The sequence below is a fragment of the Vicia villosa genome, unplaced genomic scaffold (genome assembly GCF_029867415.1).
Source record: "Vicia villosa cultivar HV-30 ecotype Madison, WI unplaced genomic scaffold, Vvil1.0 ctg.002981F_1_1, whole genome shotgun sequence".
Lineage (NCBI taxonomy): Eukaryota > Viridiplantae > Streptophyta > Magnoliopsida > Fabales > Fabaceae > Vicia > Vicia villosa.
This window is the reverse complement of record NW_026706082.1, coordinates 79,960-101,684: the sequence shown is the minus strand read 5'-3', so window position 1 is coordinate 101,684 and position 21,725 is coordinate 79,960. Positions and strand designations below refer to the sequence as shown.

At 37.6% G+C, this 21,725-nt stretch overlaps 1 protein-coding gene across 1 annotated transcript; it reads right to left on the bottom strand.

Annotated features, from left to right (window-relative positions):
* Positions 1–10,562: 10,562 nt before the first annotated feature.
* Positions 10,563–13,429, bottom strand: LOC131640166 (uncharacterized). The gene is made up of 5 exons (XM_058910573.1): positions 13,084–13,429; positions 11,761–12,980; positions 11,495–11,712; positions 11,104–11,232; positions 10,563–10,887 (listed from the first exon to the last, which is right to left on the bottom strand). Exons 1-5 carry the CDS (start codon positions 13,427–13,429, stop codon positions 10,563–10,565), a joined length of 2,238 nt encoding a protein of 745 aa, XP_058766556.1.
* Positions 13,430–21,725: the final 8,296 nt, after the last annotated feature.

Below are 21,725 nucleotides of genomic sequence, written 5' to 3'. Positions count from 1 at the left end.
TGGTTAGCCCTCCATATCCTGGAGATTGAGGGAAGATCTTTCAACTATCAAATATTGGGGTAGTGCATATCAAGTTTACTGGTAAAATTCAAGTTCCCTCCAAGGGTACTTCCTTCAGATTAAGGGGCACATCTTTTAAATACTGGGGCAAATCACTACGAGGCTTGACCAAAGGAATTGATTCAAAACATAGTTTCATAGAGGCAATCACTATGAGGCTTGATCAAAAGGAGTTGATTCGAAATGGATCATCAGATTGAAATCATTCCAAGAGTCGTTTAATCAAGGGGCATCATGTTGTGAATTCAAATTAGTGAGGCTAGCCAACTCAAGCGCATACTACGACAAAACTACGTCCAAGCTCATATCAAGACAAATCTCTCCAAATACCCAATAAATTGGGGCAAGACATGCCACAAATGGGAAAATTATCCTCATATCTTCACAATTCCCAGTGAATCTCTCTCCTATGCCTGCGATCTTCGAGTTTAAAACGAGTATAAAGAAATCATGCTAGCATAACACCCTACCATCGTATGATAAACAACCTTGTTACATTAGTAACCTCTCTACGCCTTCGTTATCCACGACCCATCATCGGGGCATCATTCAAACATACTTATATCATGCATTCATCAAAGCACTTTGCCCTTGTGTCAAGTCATACATATCATTTCATTCATATGATATAGCATAAACCTAACTTCGTAGACCATTATCGGCACTTCAATATCCATGCCCAAGTCACGCATTACATACATTGTTTAAAACATTACGTACATCAAACCACAAATACAATTACATACATTGGTTGATACATTACACCACACCTTTTTAGGTAGTATTCTTTAAGACAAATCTTACAATCCTTTCTAGGAACCTCTTCAGGAAGCCTTATCTAAGACAAATTGTCATCCTTTCCAGGAACCTCTTCAGGTAGTCTTTTCTAAGACATTCATCGTCCTTTCCAAGAACCTTTTTAGGTAGTCTTTTTTAAGACATCTTTCAGCATTTCCAGGTGGTCTTCTTTAAGACAAATTTTATCCTTTCTAAAAAACCTTTTCAGGTAGTCTTCTTTAAGACAAATTTTCATATCCAATCCAGAAACCTTTTCAGGTAGTCTTATATAAGACGTTATTTCGCTCCACTCATTACATCAATCAACATATACATAAGCATAAGCATTATCCACATACATAAACATTACCAAGCCGACATATGCATAGCCGTCGTATATGGGCAAATCATTACAAAGTCCAGTTCTCATCCTGGAAAATCCTTACAAAGTCCAGTTCTCGCCCTGGCAAATTCTTACAAAGTCTAGTTTTCGTCCTGGCAAATCATTGCAAAGTCCAGTTCTCATCCTGGAAAATCCTTACAAAGTCCAGTTCTCGTCCTGGCAAATCATTACAAAGTCTAGTTCTCGTCCTGGCAAATCCTTACAAAGTCTAGTTTCTCATCCTGGCAAATCCTTACAAAGTCCAAATCTCGTCTTGGAAAATCCTTACAAAGTCCAGTTCTCGTCCTAGCAAACCATCCAATCTAATTCTCGTTTAGTAGTCAGTTCCTGTTTGACTTTTACGTCAAAATTCGATTCTCACTCAGTAACAAATTCTCATCTGGTAATGTTTCAATTCCCGTTTGGAAGCTATCATTTAATCTCCAAGCTCCTGGCCAAGTTTTGGTCAAATTTAGGGTTAAACATAATCATTAAACACCTATTCACAGGTTGAAACACCTATTCACAAGTCAAGAATGCCTATTCACAGGCTAAGCGCCTATCCACAGGCCAAAGATACCTATTCACAAGTAAAACGCCTATTCACAGGCTAAACGCCTATTCACAGGCTAAGCGCCTATTTATAGGCCAAAAGCACCTATTCATAGGTAAAGCGCCTATTCACAAGCTAAGCGCCTATTCACAGGCTAAGCGCCTATCCATAGGACAAAGACGCCTATTCATAGGCTAAGCGCCTATTCACAGGCCAAAAGCACCTATTCATAGGTAAAACGCCTATTCACAGGCTAAACACCTATTCATAGGTAAAGCACCTATTCACAGATAAACGCTTGTTCACAGGCTAAGCGCCTATCCATAGGACAAAAACGCCTATTCATAGGCTTAGCGCCTATTCACAGGCCAAAAGCACCTATTCACAGGTAAAACACCTATTCACAGGCTAAACGCCTATTCACATGCCAAAGGCACCTATTCATAGGTAAAAACGCCTATTTACATGTTAGAGCGCCTATTCACAGGCTAAAACCTATTCACAGGTTAAGCAGGTTAAAACAAAACATACACAGCATGCAACTAAACACACGCATCATCGAGCACTTGCTATGTCAGTCTCTAGGCTTTAGCAAGTTAATTCTTCATGTTTCCCCAACTCTATTGGACGGATCTCAAACAGAGTTCGGAACCGCATTCCTTGCCCACTAGGTCGCGGTAAGAATGCAGAATATACGTTAAACATTCTCGACTTTATTGGAAATATATAGTCGATAGTTGTATTCCTTACCAGGAAGCGAAATATGTGACAAGTGTATATCGTGGCTATAAGTGTCAATTTTATGGCGAAACGGATATGTCAATTCACGAACCTTGGTAGGGATAAGTTAACTGCGTCATCTATACCTATTTACTGGTTAAATTTTGGGGTCTTCCATTATTTAATCACCCTCCGATTTGAACGTACGAGAACTGCACATTCTCGCATCCTTCAATCGAAGAGTAATTAAATAGGGGCAGCTGTCATACCCCAAATTTGCCCGCCCTATTTCTAATAGTCAATTTATCGTAAACTTTGAGTTTTTAAAGTTTTAGTTTATTTATACTAACATTTTTTGATTGCTTATTTAAAATATATAATAGTATTTGTATATTTTAATAACAAGTATTTGTTAGACCTCCATATGTTTTGCAGCGCTATTTAATTTCGAATAAATGTGATAGCACAATTGGCGAAAGAACTTGTGTAATGAAGTATGAGCAAGTGATCCCGAGTTCGAATCTCATTGTTCTCATATTTTCCATTTTTTCTTTTCACTAACTTTTTCATTTTTATTATTAGTATTATTATAATTATTATATTATTAAATAAATAAAATTATAAAAAAAGAAGAATAAAAGTTGTCCTTTAAAATTTATTTTTTATTATTAATTTTTCGTTGGTTTTTTAATATTGTTATTTAAAAAAAATATAATCTTTTCATTTAAGTCATGTTTTATGCATAAAATAGCAAAATAAATAAAAAAGAATTAAAAAATAGTTAAATGGTGTATATTTTGTTTCCAAGACAAGAAAGACCAAATTGGAAGGGACAATAAACCATTTTAATTGACTTGAATTGGTTTTATTTCTTTCCATCATTTGAGATATTTAGAAGGCTATAAAAAGATCACTCTTATTAGTATAAAAGGAGGCCAATGTCTAATCAACAGGGGGGCACCTTTTTTTTTCAGCCCTTTTCACGTACAAATTTTTTTTATGTTCACGTTACTACCATAAGTTCACACACAAATTAAAAAACCTATTACTAACAAGGATTCCACATATTTTTCTAAGTAAAAAAAAAACCTGCAAAACTCTAACTATCTTGTACTATCAACAACAATTCCTCGCCACATTTATTCACATACACCACTTATCAATCTATCACCATCTACACATGCATCAAAACCAACCTTTACAAAATCACTCCCCCACTTTTTATTTTAAATAAACATCTCAGTATCTTTATTTTTCATTAACCACAATTTCTAAACTACAAATAAAAACAAATATTTGCACTAACAATATTCGCAGATTCAGGTACAAAAAATGGATCAGATTCAATAGAGGAAAAAAGATAGATCTCGACACTGATTCAAAGCTGAACCACCACCGCACACCTACGACGGAACACGGTATGTTAGCTGTAGTATTTATTTTGTTTTGATTTACATTGGCTTTTGGCTCTTGTTTCTAACAGGTAGGGAGATGAAAAGGATAGGTCTTGGTTGTGAAAGGAAATGGAAAGAAGCTTTTGGCAGTGAGGTGTTGTAGAGACAAACAAGGTTTTTTTTAAGGTTTACTATATGTATATGTTTTTGGTACTGATGCTGTGGTGTGCTTGTTAATTATTTTATTTTATTTTATTGGTTTGCCAAGTGTCACATCATATGTGGTTGTTTTTGAAAAAAATTTCAAAAAAAATGTCAAAGTTAGAATTTATGTTAATTGTGATTTTGTATGAATCACATTGCAACTTTTCACGCTACTGCTCGTGTTCCTTTTCTTTTCAAATTGTCTCTACATTTCTTTTGAAGAATAAGAGTTTGTTAAAATAATGATGTTAATAATATCACACTATTTTAATTTACATATTAAAAGATTAAAAATGTTCTTTTATCTTATTAGTCGTATTCAGCCATTTTAATTTTGTTATGATTTTTTTATTAGTTTTAGTTAGCTACTTTTAGTTAGCTAATCTAGTTTTATTAGGCTTTAATAAAAATAACTCTAAAACACAATTAAAAAATTAAAATAAACAAATAAACATTTTATTAGGTTAGTATTTTCTAGATTAATTAAACTAGCTGGTTTGTACATATTCAATTCTAATTCCCCCTTTAACAGATAAATGATGGGTGAATATTTATTTCATCTCGTCTTCGAATTGGTCAGCTCTTTATGCCGCACCGGTCAAATATTTGAAGCCCCATAAAAAAAAATCATGCGCAATTGGCTAATACCTTTGAGTGATAATCGAATGCATGTCGTTAAGAATGCGTAAATCAACTTAAAACATTTAAAGACATCATTATTTATATTCACAATTTAAAATTCTATTCATTGAAACGCTTAAAATTTTCTAATTGCAATTTAACATATCTAATACAACTATTCTAATTCAATTAAAACCTTAACTATTTAACACAAACAAAATACAAAAAATGGATTGTATGCAAAACTTATTTTCACCACTTAAAACTACGAACTGCGAACTACGTAAACATTCTAAAACACTTTCAACATACAAGTAAATGCATACAATCTCATAAAAAACACCAACCAACACCGAACTACGTAGACTCTGATCCTCCATAAGGAGGTACGTAGGCACTTGGTAACAAGGCGAGTCCCCTTCCCCAAAAATTAAGTAGGTTTGAGATTTTATTCTCTACCCTATTGTATACTTTTAACCACAACTTTTTATAAACCTTACCGTAAAACTCTTATTATAAACCTTATTATAGAGACACTGTAAACCTTAAGGAAGGGTTAAGGGTGCTTAACACCTTCCCTTGACCCTAATTTCTCAACTTACCTAGAAAACTCTTAAATAGGTTTTATCCCATATTTTCTCTTATCCTTAGGATAGAATAAATATAGGTGGCGACTCTGTAATTTAGGTTATTTAACTTAAAATTTAAAGCCAGTCGTAACAGCCTGCCTCGGTTTTTCGCGTAGTTCACGGTTCTACCATTAATTTTCATCAATTCCCACTCTAAGTAACAAACCGATAGCAAATGCAAAATCCTAGCTTAAACAAAATGGCACAGAGATGATCTATATGATAAGCAACATTCAAGAGGTAACCTAATTAACCTAGCAGACATACAATCATATTGAAAAGAATCACACTCAATCAAACGAAAATTTCAAGCGAATATAACAAGAATTAGTCACGTTCCAGATGCACGTACAATCTATACATGGTGCTAGCATGCTTAGTAATGATTTGAGCACGTACCTGAAAGAGTTCTTGGATGACTGGCTTCGAAAGACTTCACGTTTTGAATCCGGATCTTGAAGGTAGTGCCGAGATCTAGCTTGCTATGCTTGCGAACACAGTCTTTCAGAACAACTTTCAGAGTCTTGAACAGAGACAATACTTGCTTGCAACAAAACGAAAATAGAGCTAGGTGAAGATATGGTGATGATGATGCTTCGTTAGATCTTGATGAACAATGGCAATAGAGGATCTTGGAGCTTTTTGGACAGTTGGTTATGGTGAAGGTGGTAGAAGGTGATGAAGAAGATGATGAATGAGTAGTGGTGAACTGAAGTTAGTTACAAATCGTAACAAACTTTTGTAAAGAAGGGGTGAAAAGAGAATGAAGAGACTGAAAGGTGAGAAGAAAATGGGAGAGAGGAGAAAATGAATCGTGCCCGAGTGAGAGTGAGATGTGAAAAGCTTATATAGAGAGTGTGTGTGTATGGTATTGTAGTGTGACTCATTGTAGAGTAGCTTTTCTTTTCTAAACTTAATGAACAAGTGTAGCATTTTTTTTGGTAAATCCTTGGTGACCTTTTTACGTGTGCTAGATTATGCATGGGCTTTTATGGAAAGATGCTGGTGCTCCTAGGTTGTGTAACACATTTCGGGCCTGAGGCATTGTTAACACTATCACTCGAACATGCTCATTTCAAGCTCTTTTATCTCTCTCTCTCTCTCTATGACTCATCATTGGATTCGAGTTTGGTATCAATGCAAAGAGGAGGCGGGGGGATGAGATTTGGTGTTGAAGACATATTGACATAGTATTTGCAAGTGTAAGAAACATGGCCATGAACTCATGGAACCACCACTGCCAAGACTATGCGCGCGCGTGTGTCCATGCCTTCCCATGTCTTTATCAAAACGTGACTTTGCGAGGGCACTACTTTGAGCATTCATATCTCATCGACCATATGACTAAAATTAAAGATCCCCAGCTTAATGGATAGATGACATGGCAATGAGTATTTTGATACCAAGATTGATCCCAACTGGAAATTTGTAGAGCTCGAAAAATGATCTTAAAATTGGCGCGCCAGGTGTTTGGTGGAATGTCTCGCGCATGACATGGGTCTTGGCCTGACCGGCAGTGCAAGCTTGACTTTGCGAGGATGAGACTTTGAAGCTCCATGAATGATTCAATATACATCCAATTTGCTTGGTTCTTGTTTCAATGGATAGAGGACATGGATATGAAGAAGTGAATATCAAGTTTGTATTTTATGAACCTCTATGCTTCTCTAAAATCAGCCTCAAAGTTCGCACACCACGTGCTTGATGAAATGTGTCACGATGCCCAGAATCTTGCCTTGCTACTTAACTTGTATTCCAATGAAAGTATTCAACTTTAATCCCCAATAACTTTTGATCCAATCTTCAAATAGAAAACATGTCAACTACAAAATTGTTCATCTCCATGAGGTGGACAATATTGATGTTGAACTTTATGTGAAATAATCCCTTTAGACACGTGTAATCAGGGCTTAAAGTTGACTGCTTATCCATTCCAAAAATTTCAAAATAATTTCTAAGTGTTGTGACTTCCCTCTTTTGGCATGTTCTCATTTCAATTTAATTTCCAAATTTGGCAGTTTTGACATTTTCTTGATTTTATTTATTTCTTTGATTTTCTTTGACCGATTTTCCACCGCAAGTCAATATTTGACAGTTGACTTTGACTTCGACCAAAAAGTCAGCTTTTCCTGATTTTTTCGATTCCAGATGAATTTTCCCGATTAATCCGTTTCTGATCTAACTCTTAATCAATTTTCAACCAAAGAAGCTTCAGTGAACATTTCTTCAGGACAACCACATTTCACCTTCAAAATCGACTCCTGATTAAATTTTGAAAACCTTGATGGGCCTAAGGATTGTATCTTTTAACCGGATCTTTGACTTGGAGAGAATGAAACCCTGATTTTAGGAGTATGTCCATGGAAATGGTCCTTTTCAATAAGACCTCAGATTTTCTTCTTCATCAAGAATTTCATTAACCTCAGCCCCTCTTTTGTCAATTTTCTTGCTCAGTAACAATGATATGCATGCAAGTGTTATACGAATGACCTACATGAGGTATGCACCTGAGAAGACTTTCTTTACGACATAAGGCCCTTCGTAATTCGGAGTCTACTTTCCCCTAGGATCATTGTGAATAGGTAGGATCTTCTTGAGCACAAGGTCACCAACTTGAAAGTGTCGAGGACGAATCTTCTTGTCGAAGGCTTTCTTCATCTTCTTTTGAATAGCTTGCCCATGGCATATGGCTGCTAATCTCTTTTCGTCAATGAGGTTCAGTTGATCAAATCTGGTCTGAACCCAATCAGCTTCACTGAGCTTCACATTTGTCAATACCCTTAATGAAGGAATCTCGACCTCAACCAGAAGAATCCCTTCCATGCCATATACTAATGAGAAGGGAGTTGCCCCTGTGGAAGTACGCATCGAGGTACGATAACCATGTAAAGAAAAAAGCAACATCTCATGCCAATCTTTATAGGTGACCACCATCTTTTGCACAATCTTCTTGATATTCTTATTGGCCGCTTCAACTGCGCCATTCATCTTTGGCGTGCACGGGGAGGAGTTATGATGCGTAATCTTGAAGTTCTCGCATAATTCCTTCATCATCTTATTATTAAGGTTGGGTCCATTATCAGTGATAATTTTCTCAAGAACCCCATAACGACAAATTATATTGTGCTTGATGAAGCGAGTCACTACTTGCTTGGAGACATTTGCGTAAGAAGCAGCTTCAACCCACTTGGTGAAATAGTCAATAGCAACGAGGATGAAAGGATGTCCATTAGAGGCGGTGGGCTTAATTTCTCCAATCATATGGATGCCCCACATAGCAAACGGCCAAGGAGATGTCAACACATTCAGAGGAACCGGAGGTACATGAACCCTATCTGCATACACTTGACATTTGTAACATACCACCACATGGCTGAAACAATCATGCTCCATGGTCGACCAATAATGACCTGCTCTTAATATTTTTCTAGCCATGGTGTGTCCACTGGCATGTGTACCAAAGGATCCTTCATGCACCTCTTGTATGATCTTTGCTGCTTCGTGTCTATCCACGCATCTGAGCAACACATAATCAAAATTCCTCTTGTACAACACACCTCCAGCAAGGAAGAACTTGGAAGATAATCTCTTCAGAGTTTTCCTATCCGTAAGGGAAGCACCCTCGGGATACTCTTGGGTCTCCAGAAATTTCTTAATGTCATAAAACCATGGTTTTTCATTAGGCACGTTATCAATAACGCCACAGAATGCAGGCTCATCCAACCTTTTGATCACAATTGAAGGCGCTTCATTGTCCCATTTAACTTTGAACATGGATGCTAAAGTGGCCAAAGCATCAGCCAAATTATTTTCCTCTCGTGGGATGTGATCAAAGGTGATCTCATCAAAATATTGAGCCAATTTCATAACATGTTCTCTATAGGGAATCAAGTTGGGATGGCGCGTTTCCCAATCTCCGTTGATCTGACTAATCACCAAGGCGGAATCTTCATAAACTGCGAGATTTTTAATCCTCAAATCAATGGCAGCCTCAATACCATATATGCAAGCCTCATATTCAGCCACATTATTAGTACAATCAAAACAAATCCTGGCTATGAACGGAATATGAAAATCTTTCGGAGAAGTAAGCACAGCCCGAATACCCTTTCCCAATGCATTAGAAGCACCATCAAACACCAGCGTCCATCACGCCCCTAGTTCAGGTCCTTCCTCTTGATCTTGACTATTGGAAGTCTCTGCCACACACATTATATCCTTATCAGGAAACTCAAAGTGCATAGTCTGGTAATCATCCACTGGTTGATGCACAAAATAGTCAACAATCACACTACTTTTAATGGCCTTCTGAGTAGTGTATTGTATGTCATATTCTGTCAAGATCATTTGCCATCGGGAAATCCTTCCTGTCAATGCTGGCTTCCCAAATATATATTTGATCGAATCAATCTTCGAAATCAACAAAGTGGTGTGAGTCAACATATACTGTCTCAGTCGGCGAGCAGCCCATGCCAAAGCACAACAAGTTTTCTCGAGTAGTGAGTATCTTGATTCACAATCGGTAAACTTTTTGCTAAGGTAATAAATTGCATGCTCTTTTCGACCAGACTCGTCATGATGTCCCAACACACATCCCATTGAATTCTCGAGGACTGTCAAGTACATGATCAACGGTCTACCTTCCACTGGAGGCATAAGGATTGGAGGTTCCTGCAAATACTCTTTAACTTTATCAAATGCCTTCTGACAATTGTCATCCCACTTTATTGCCTGATTCTTTCTCAACAGTTTGAAGATAGGTTCACACGTGGCGGTAAGGTGTGAGATAAATCTCCCAATGTAATTCAACCTTCTCAGGAACCCACGAACCTGTTTCTCAGTCCTCGGTTCAGCCATCTCTTGTATAGCTTTTACCTTAGCAGGGTCGACCTCAATACCCTTTTTACTTACGATGAAACCAAGAAACTTTCCTGATCTCACTCCGAAGGTACATTTATTGGGATTCAACCTTAACCTGATCTTTCTTAACCTTTCAAACAATTTCTTAAGGTGAACAAGGTGCTCCTCCTCAGTATGGGACTTTGCAATCATGTCGTCCACATAGACCTCGATCTCCTTATGAATCATGTCGTGAAACAAAGTCAACATAGCTCTCTGATAGGTTGCCCCAGCATTCTTCAACCCAAACGGCATGACCTTGTAACAAAAAGTGCCCCAAGGCGTAATGAATGTTGTCTTTTCCATGTCATCGGGCGCCATCTTTATTTGATCGAACCAGAAAAACCGTCCAAGAAGGAGAAAACCGAGAGCTGAGCAGTATTATCTACTAGCACATCAATGTGAGGAAGCGGGAAATCATCCTTCGGGCTCGCTCTATTCAGATCTCTATAGTCGACACACATTCGTTCCTTCCCATCTTTCTTAGGTACTAGTACAATATTGGCGACCCATGGTGGATAAACTGTTACAGCGAGAAAACCTGCATCAAACTGCTTCTGAACCTCTTCCTGGATTTTCTTGGACATGTTAGGACGTGTTCTTCTGAGTTTCTGTTTGATAGGCGGAGAATATTCTTTAAGAGGTAACCTATGCACAACAATATCAGTATCTAATCCAGGCATATCTTCGTAAGACCAAGCGAAGATATTAGAATACTCCTTCAACATTCCAATCAACTTTTCTTTTACATCCTCATTCAAAGAAGCCCCTATTTTAACCTCCCTTCTCATCTCTTCGGTGCCAAGATTCACCGTCTCAATAGGCTCTTGATGTGGCACGATCACTTTCTCTTCTTGTTTCAACAATCTAGACAACTCGTCAGGGAGTTCACAGTCTTCTTCATCCCCTTCTTCAGCGGTATAAATAGGAATGTCGAAGTCATAGCGAGGCATAGCAAGATCGTTATCAACAGAATCTGGAGGAGAAGTGGATCTGCATGAATTATGATTTATGCTTTATTTTAGAATGGAGGGATGATGATGAATAAGAAACGTTGCCATTTTTTTATTTGTTTATAACAAATGTAAAAGTAAAAAAAAATAAAGACAGGGAACAAAATGTTTGAATGCAAAAACGTCATTTTATTAATGATTTTAACATTGAAAAACAACAAATGAATGCCCTACATGTGTTCACTGTGTCTTGGGCAGAACACAGGAATTATTGCATGATAAACAAAAACAAACAGTATTACTTTTGATCAAAAGAAATTGAGATGATGTCCTCGGACGACCAGTTGAGAAGCTTCTGTTCTGGGACACACGGCTTGATCCATTCCTCGATGTCATAATCGCTATCCATATCATCATCGGCAACACAAATATGATCCTTGACAATGCCAGCACTAGAGAACTTGTTCGGAACGAAGGTTCCGGGCTTCTCGGAGGCCCCATTAGATGAACTCTGACCAAACTGATATCCAATCCCACATTTATCCTACTTGATCGGTAAGTCCAAGACTCGGCCCCATCCTTCGGGATGACCAGATTCAACCACAGCTTTAGCTTCCTTTAGTGAAGACATGGGGGCCTCCAACTTCTTATTTTCAACATAGGGGATCTTGATAGTCTGGACAGCCTCGAAAGCTTGGCATGTTGTCTCATGGACCTCTCCTTCCAACTCAATATACCTGAAAGACGCGAGATGACTTACCACGTGTTCTTCTTCCCCACATATGGTGACTATCTTTCCTTGAGTTGCGAACTTGAGTTTTTGATGCAATGTGGAAGTCACGGCCCCAACAGCATGGATCCATGGACGTCCCAGGAGACAACTATAAGACGGGTGGATATCCATCACAAAGAAAGTAATGGTGAAGAGCTGGGGACCTATCATTATTGGCAAGTCAACTTCCCCAAACATTGATCTCTTCGAGCCATCAAAGGCTCTCACCGTCAATTCACTTGGCCTTATCTCAACACCAGAATAATCTAGCCTCATCAAAGACGACTTCGGTAATACATTCAAAGAAGATCCAGTATCCACGAGAACACGTGATAACATAGTCCCTTTACACTCTACTGATATATGCAAAGCTCTATTGTGGTTTCTGCCTTCGGAAGGCAAGTCTGCATCAGTGAATCCCAATCCATTACCAGCGTTGATGTTTGACACCACTCCTTCAAGTTGATTCATTGAGATCTCCGGAAGGACAAAGGCAGTACTTAGAAGTCTCAACAAAGCATTTCGACGTGTCTCCAAACACAAAAGCAACTGTAAAATTGAAATCTTTGACTGAGTTTGACTCAGTTGGTCAACCACTTTATACTCACTTTTCTTGATGATCTTTAAGAACTCTTCCATCTCTTTGGCCACAGTATCTTCCGAATTAGAGCTTTGCCCTTGCTCCACCGTGTCTTCTACCACTCTTTTCCCTTTAGCCTGAGCTAGAGCTTCGGCATTATCATCACGGGCATTCTGGGGAGGATTGAAAATACGACCACTCCTTGTCATTCTCCCAATGCCAACAACATTATCCACATCTTCTTTCTTAACTGGCATTTTAATCTCATACTTGGCCCCTTGGTAGAACACTTCTCCCCCATAATTCCATGGGATTGCTTTTTCACTATTATACGGGACAGGACCAGGCAATGTAATGACCAAAGGAGGTGCTCTGGCATGAATTGGAATCTTGGCAGGAGTATACGGGACGGATGCCACATTGACTTCATTCTCGACTATTTCAGGATTGTCGCACACGCTCAAACTGTAGATACCCACTATCCATCATCTGTTGAACCCCACTTTTCACTTTATCACAAACTAAGGAAATGACCATACAGTCAATACAGAATTCTCCACAACCAGAGTATAGACCCATCTTCAATAATTCCTTCTTCAATAATGGCAACAACGAACCTAGTTCGATCGCATCTTTGACTAGGTGAGCATCTTCAACAACATCAATGGCATTTGCAGCATGAGCTCCATGGGGAGGCATAAGGTTCTGAACAACGTTAGGCCCTTGAGTAGGGGTGAACTCAATAGCCTTCGAATCAATCAGATCTTGTACTTTATGCATGAATCCTATGCAATGTTCAATATCATGACCAACAACCCCAGAATGAAAATCACAGTGAGCATTTGCATCATAGTTAGGAGGGAGCTTAGCAGGTGGAGGACCCATGGTACGAAGTTGCACCAACTCAAGATGTAAAAGATGGGCAAGCAGTTGCGCATATGTCATAGGTATAGGGTCAAAATTTCTGGGTGCTCTCGGCTTTTGCTGATACTGACGCGGAGGATACCTCTGTTGTTGTTGTTGTTGAAGAGGTGCATTTAGTATGGTCACAACGACTACTTGTTGATAAGCATGGCTCTTGCCTTTACCATAGTAGGCGGCACTCGTTTCACCCTCTCTTTTCTTAGCAAATCCGTTGTATGGCTTCTTCCCCCCTGCCCCAGAAGAGGAACTGTCATACCCCAATTTTTGACCTTAAGATCATACATCATTTGCACTAATCAAGAGCACTATATTGTAGCTCTATCTTTGATATTGTGATCATCTCTGAGGGGAATCATCAAGCACCAATGATTGTTTTATACTAACCAAATACCAAAAATATTGTTTTGTTTCTTTGTACGCTTTTCTTTTGCATGTACTAAACCAAGACATCCATAAGCAAGGCATTTTCCACACTTTGACAGCATGAAATCGATTTCCCTCTTGGGTAAATCGATTTCCCTATAGCAATTTTCAACAAAATCACATTCTGGACAGCATGAAATCGATTTCCCTCCTGGGTAAATCGATTTCCCTAGTGTATTTTGCGCCAAATTCTCTTCTGGAACAGAGTGAAATCGATTTCACTCCTGGGGAAATCAATTTCCTTGAGGCGAAATTCAAAAAAAAAAATAGAGAGGGAAGCTTGATTTGATTTTGGCACCTATTTTCTTTGACCATTTTTGTCATTTTACCAATTTTCCACCTCACCAAAATAATTCCCTTCATTAATTCCATTTTAACCTCATTTTACCATTTTTTACCATTTAAATGCCATTTAATTACCAATTAAACACAAGTTAATTAACCAAGAGCAAATGACCAAATTGCCACTACTCTTGCTCTCATCCTATAAATAGAGGTCACTACTCTCTCATTTCTCAAGCTTGGAGAGCCAAAAAATTGCTTGCAAATTCATTTCTCACCCTTTCCAAAACCCTCACCCAAAGTTCATTTTCATAGAATTAGTGAGATTCACATTGAATCTTGCTAAATTTGAACTAAACCTCCAACATTTCACTCTTTTCTTTGTTTGTTCATCTCCAAATTTGAAGGATCTACACACTTTGTGCTTGTTCTTGAAGCTACTCCAAGATTTTTGTTCAAGAAGTGGTAATTTGCTAAATCCATGATGTAGATCTTTGTTGTTTTGGCTTAATGCATCTTAGATGCTACATTGATGATATTTGCTGGTTTTGTGATGGAAATTTCGTGCTCAAGTTGATGTGTGACCACAAGATATTTGTATATTTGTTCAAATCAAGTTTCATGCCTTTAAATGATGTTTTTTGCTGAAATTTACACTGGTGAAATCGATTTCCTCATGGCTGAAATCGATTTCATGTTGTACGTAACTTGTTTTTTTGAAAACAGCACTATGGAAATCGATTTCCCCTGCATGAAATCGATTTCCTACTGGTAGAATGTGGTTTTTTTGCCTTTTTTATGCTTGTTTTGGCTTCCTTCTTCCTCCACTTCATTAATATCATTGGATCTAGGATGTTAATAGGTTTTAAATGACCAAATCCATAATATTAGATGAATGATATTAATGATAGTGTGAGTTGATTTTATTTTATGCATTTTATCTTCTTCTTCTTATTTTTTTCCTTTTGATCGATGAAAGTCTTAACACCTTGAGAATTCTATGATTCTTGGTAAAGACTAAATCGCTACCTTTTTTCTTTTCGTGCGGTATTGCTTTCGGAGAGTGATCTATATATCGCTTCTCTCGCATGCATTAGCACATAAAGTTTTGACCGGCCTCGTTGTAGGGTGATTTCTACATAAATCACTTGGTGATCTGCTTAACATAGTGCAATATTTCGTGTCCAAAATAAAAAAGATCAAATATGGAAGAGAATTGTATGCGGTTGATTTAAGACTTATGGAAATTTATCGTGTAGTCGCTATGATTTTATCAAGCTTCTGATAAATGTCCATTGAATTTAAATCCGAGTACATCCTTCACTCACCATCGATCTTTATTACTAACTTTGATAACATACTTGACATGTTTCAAGATGGTTATCTTTAACATCTAACAATTGACTTTAATTTCCGCAATTTATTATATTGCTCTTTATATTTTGTTTTATGCTTTATTTTATCATTTCATCATATTTACATTCCGTTATTTTCTCTTTGTCCATTTGGACATATGTTTATGTTTCCGCTATTTTTCTTTTGTCCACTTGGACCATACTTTACTTTTATGCTAAAACACTAATAATCAACCAAAATCTAAAAAACACATAAGGCTCTCTTTCGGACTATCAGTTACTATCCTGAGCATTTTGGAGATTCGGACTTATGGACTTAGTGCCTCTGGACCCTTATTCTGTTATTACTCTGCTGTTATTCTGTCTGTCTGGCATTGGATTGTTGTCTGTTTGTGTATGCAGGTATTTCCTTGAAAGTACTTGATGGTTAGTTCCAAGGCATTGAGATAAGGATTTTACCCGAAAACAGCCGTTACTCTGCCCAATTTTCGTCAGAATTTTAATGTGCTTAATGCAAAGTGGTGCTAAAGATAATAAGTTCATCTGGATCCCTAAGTGGTAATGCTCCGGTTTAGTGTTAATATTCCAAAGGATGGGAAATCTACCTTGACTCATAATGTCAAGTGTTGGCTTCTTCTTCGGTTAGACCGTTTCTTTCCTTAAGCTTTTATTTTATGCACTAGGTTAGCCTCTTCATCTCCTCCCCTTCTTTATTTTCAAAATCTTCTCCCTTTTTCCAAAATATTCTTATGTTTGCAATCTTTTCAAAACCTTTTCTTTAAAATATCTTTTGCCCTTAATGGCCTTTTCTTCAAAAGTTTAGACACGATTAATTGTTGAAACGAGTGGTTATACCCCACGATTTTGAAATTGACTGATATAATGAGATCTTTTCCGCGTGAGAGAGCTAATGGCATACTCGTTGATTTTATCCGAGTTGGAGCCTTTCTTTCATTTGCGATGCAAAGAACTCGTTTGTTCTCATGCTCAAGATCAATGGTTGAGTATTTCTCTCCGACGACGATAAAGTGTTTATTCGTTTTAAAAAAAGTTTTCCCTTTAAGAGGAACTACATTAGCTCTGACTTCTCCATTGCACCGAGGAGGTATGTAGGCACAAAGCTTAACGCTTTGCCGAGCTTATTTTTAAAAATAAAACAAACCGTTTTTTTTTAGCACACACGACACAGAATTTCAAAAAGGTTCCTGTGGAGTACCACAGATATGAGGGGTGCTTTAAACCTTCCCCTCATATAATCAACACCCGTAACTGAGATCTCTTTCTTGTTTTAAAAATAAAACTTTGGGTTTTACGTTCTTTTCCCTTTTCCTTTGAAAAAATAAAGCGCGGTGGCGATTTCAAACGAAATATTGAGTCGAGTCAATCCTGTGGCTTCGATCTCAGATTTTCCCCGCTACAGAAAAATGGCGACTTCACTGGGGATCCGGTTTTAAGTGTGTTAAGCATATTTTTGTTTATCTGTGTGTTTTTATCTGTATATATTGTTGTGTGCTTTGTGTGTTTATTTTCTTTTTTCTTTTTGGTACTCGATGGTTCCTCTGTGATGAGATAAAGTTCTAACCCGAACTTTGGTGAGTAACTTGAGATAGGAGGTGGTAAGACCAATAGTCGCATGTCAGGAGCAATCCTTACCATGAGTGTCATATGGTGGAACCCCAATCAGTGGAGGCCTCATGGAAGGTGGTAGATGTTGTTACGAACCATCGTAAGAACGCTATTACTTTCAATAGTGAGTGTCCGTAGAAGCTGAATGACCTAGAACCTTTTTAACCCATCTAAGCCTTTTTAGGATGTAGTGCAGAAACAAGATCAAGTACCAATTTGAGCTTGTTGTCATGCGATACTACGCTCAGACGAGGTCTTTTTAGGCATATTATTGGCGCCCATGAGCAATTATGCGTGCCGGTGGTATCCGATAGAAGATTGAAAACTCTGGGAACCTTTGTAGAACCCGATTGGCAGGTACAAAATTCCCTAGATCACGCCTTGTGGGATGGGTAGACCCATGGCTCCATGCTCGTGATGCCGAACCTTTGAACCTGGATTGTGTGATTTTTTGTGTGATTTGATGTGATATTATGTGCTCTTGATTGTGATTGATGCATAAACCATGCATACATGCATTCATAAAAAATGTCCTTTACAAATGGTTTTCAAGGAACTTAGAGACTTTGTTTGTAAACATCACAGGTACCATGGATCAAAAGAGAAGCATCAAGAATTACACTTTCAGGAATTCAAATGCGAAAGATTTGAAAGAGCTAGCAACTTTGGTTCCTAATATTGACAACTTTAAAAACCGTTATGGGAAATTGATCTCTATCTTGAAGACCAAAGTGGAAAAGGGGATTCTTGAGACTCTTGTGCAGTTCTATGACCCGGTTTATCATTGTTTCACCTTTCCTGATTATCAGCTTATGCCCACTTTGGAGGAGTATTCTTATTGGATTGGTTTGCTAGTTACGAATGATATACCATTTAGTGGTCTGGAGAAAGAGCCTCAAGTTGATGAGATAGCAGAGCTTCTTCAGTTGAAAATATCAGATGTGAAAGCAAACATGGCTAAAAAAGGAGGAATTTGGGGGTTGACTTCTAAGTTCTTGATTGGAGATGCTTCTATGTTGTCTAGTAAAGGAAGTATGATTGCTTTTGAGACATTTCTGGCCTTGCTCATCTATGGTTTGATACTCTTTCCCAATATTGACAACTTTGTCGATGTTAATGCTATTTGGATCTTCATGATTGGGAATCCCGTGCCTACTTTGCATGGGGATACATATCATTCCATTCACTATAGGACTGATAAGAAAGGTGGACTTATTAACTGTTGCACTCCTTTACTCTATAAGTGGTTTATTTCGCACTTACCTCAGGCTAAGAATTTCTTGAGCAATCCTGATGGTCTATCATGGTCTCAGAAGATCATGCCTCTTACTAATGGGAATATCCATTGGTACAATCCTGCTTATGACATTGGTGAGATTATTGATAGTTGTGGAGAATTCCCTAATGTACCTCTTCTTGGTATACAAGGAGGAATTACCTACAACCCCATTCTTGCAAGGCGTCAATTTTGCTACCCCATGAAGCAGAGACCCGCTAATATTCTTGTGTCAGGAATCTTCTATCTTAATCAAGAGGGAAATTCGGATATGAGAAATCGGTTTGTGCTTGCTTGGCACCATATTGATAGGAAGAGACATTTGGGAAAGTGTCGCGGGGAAAAATCGATCGGGGATGAGACACCTGATGCCTTCTTTGGGCTCGATGCTCAAGAAATAGATTTTTCTTTTGTTTTTGTCACGACCAAACTTTTTATTGTTTCCAAAACATGAAAAAGGGAAAAGTTGCAATAACCTTAAAAGAAATGCAAAGCAAATAACACAAAATTAAAAGCAATGCAGAAGTGGGGGAGAGATTCCGATTAAGAGGGTTGGTTATATGCAGGGAAGGTATTAGCACCCAACGTATCTATAGTACTCTATAGGTTTCTTTATCATGTTTATTTCATTCTATGTTATGGTGGGGTTCTTTTGTGAGATAGGTGGGACCTAAGGTGTTTGTTTGATTATGCTCGCAAAGATCATCGCGATCCTCTGCATACATATACCTTAGAGGGAATTAGAGCATCTGTAGCTCGAGGTCTACGGGTGCTAAGGTTTGAGTGGTTTGAGGGAGAAGTTTTGCTCGCCAAGGATACGACCTTGTGCCTACGTATTCTCAAAGGAATGTTGAGAAAGTCAGAGCAATCGTAGTTCCCACTTATGCTAGTGGAAGCAAAGGATAAGAGACAAATGTCATCTTAATGCTCGATGTATCTAATCTATATCATCACATACATCTGTTTGATTTTGTTTGAAATCTTTTCATTATAAGACCTGGGCTGTGCCACTTATGGTGCTTAGAATGATAAAGATGTTTTTGTTTAGCCAGCCTTGTGGCAAAAAAAATTTTGATTAGCCAGCCTTGTGGCAAAAACTTTTGATAAGTCAGCCTTGTGACAAAAAGTTTTGATTAATCAGCCAGCCTTGTGGCAAAAGTTTCGACGAAGCCAGCCTTGTGGCAAAAACTTTGATTAATCAGCCAGCCTGGTGGCAAAAGGTTTGATTGATTAGCCAGCCTTGTGGCAAAAAGAAGTTTGATTGATTGATTGTGATGATATAGATGAGATACTCCTATCATAGAGATGATAAATGTCTAATCTCCTAGGGTATTTGTTTTGGATATTGGGGATGCTTATAAGAAGCCCGTGGGTCCTTGTACGAAGCCCAAGAGGAGGCTGTCTGAGGGTCCTTGCATTGTAATCCCAAGAGGAGGCTATGGGAGGGACAATCGAGGGTCCTTGCATTGTAAGCCCAAGAGGAGGCTATGGGAGGGACAAGTCGTTTGTACAAAGCCCAAGAGGAGGCATGGTATAGTTGGTTTGAGCTCTTAGAGCGGTTTCACCGAGAAACCATACTCTATGTCCTAACCTAAACTAAGGGAGTTCTTTGCACGAAGCCCAATAGGAGGCTATGGGGAACCTAGTGTTGTACTAAGTTGAACAAGTATATATAACATGAACAAACACATGAACAAGTATGAACAAACATGGACAAACATGAACAAGTATGAACAATTACATATATATAACAAAGTGTGTGTATACAATGAAGTTTATGAAGGAAATATACCTGTAAGGATGATCCGTTTGTATACACGGGACTCAGGACTTATACTCGGGGAGAGGCCCATTGAGTTTATTCAAGCTATGTAAACAAATATTTACAAGGGGGGTTGGGACTTATACCTACATGGAGGCCCATGTTTTATTTTATAAAACATGGTTGATTGTTTTGTAAAGAGACGCGAGGTTTCGTCGTTCGAAAATAGTTTGAAAGTTTGTTTTGAAAGAAGTTTTCTGTTTAAAGAAAAACTATACAAAGAGAAAGGGATGGGGCTTACAACTCATAAGGAGAGGCCCACTAAGATCTTGACGAAAACCCTAATTTTTGATCTTGTTATTCGAGGGTTTAAATCAAATTGATCGCGGTATAAAAAGATAGGCATATATACAATGAAAAACCTAAATTTATACAAAGGAATGGGACTTATACCATAAGGGATGCCCAATGTTTTGAAAATGACTCGATCAATCAAAAAGATTTAATCAAGAGTTTTTTGAAAGAGAAAACCCTAGAAAAAAAAGGTTTTTAAAAAAGATTTGTTTTTGATTAAAGTTATGTAGGTAAATGAAAAAAAAAATTTACAAAGAGGTTTGGGGCTTACACCTTAAGGGATGCCCATGTTTTGAAAATCAATTGATTAATCCAAAAAGATTTGATCAAGAGTTTTTGAAAAGAAAACCAAAAAGAAATGGTTTATTTGTTTTGAAAAACTGTGATCGTTTGTTTCAAAACGGTTTGAAATTTGAAAGAAATCAACTTAATTTAAACAAAGACAAATCTTATGTTTAACTAAGATCCAAATGTTTAGGATTTGATCAAAACAAAAAATATATTTACAAGTGATTAAAAACAATATTTAAAGTATTAAAAAAAACCCTAAAAACATGTCATTTTAAACCTAATAAAAATATACCAAATAATAAATATTTTATGTGATTTTTTGGATATTCATAAAATATACATATTAAATAAAGAGTGTACAAAAAATGAAGTCAAAATGAATTAATTTGATTGGTTAATTAATTAATTAAAGTTGTGAAAATAAATGAAGAAAACAAATGTTAAAAAAAGAGGTTTGGTCTCTAGGGGACTTGAACTCGTGACCTTGAGGTCACCAACAAAAACAACAACCAACTGAGCTGCACGCGCAGCTTTTAAGTAATACACATTGATTTAATTATATTTTAAAACGAATCATTTGAATTCTCTGAACAAAAATGGCGCTAGGAACACATCCCCAATTTGATTTTGAAATTTCTGAAAACTGAATTGTTTGGACCAAGTGAATAGCCTATCTTGCTCGATTTTTCACAAGGAACATGATGGTATCCTCACAATTCATTTATTCTCACTCTAAGATCATCAATTTTCTAGAAATCGTGAAGAACCCTAATTCTGAGATTGATCATGAAATCGTGTATGTGCAAGATAAATAGCAATTGATTGAGGGTTAATGATCCATACACATGCAGAAACATGATGGCAAAACAATATTTCATTTATGATGCA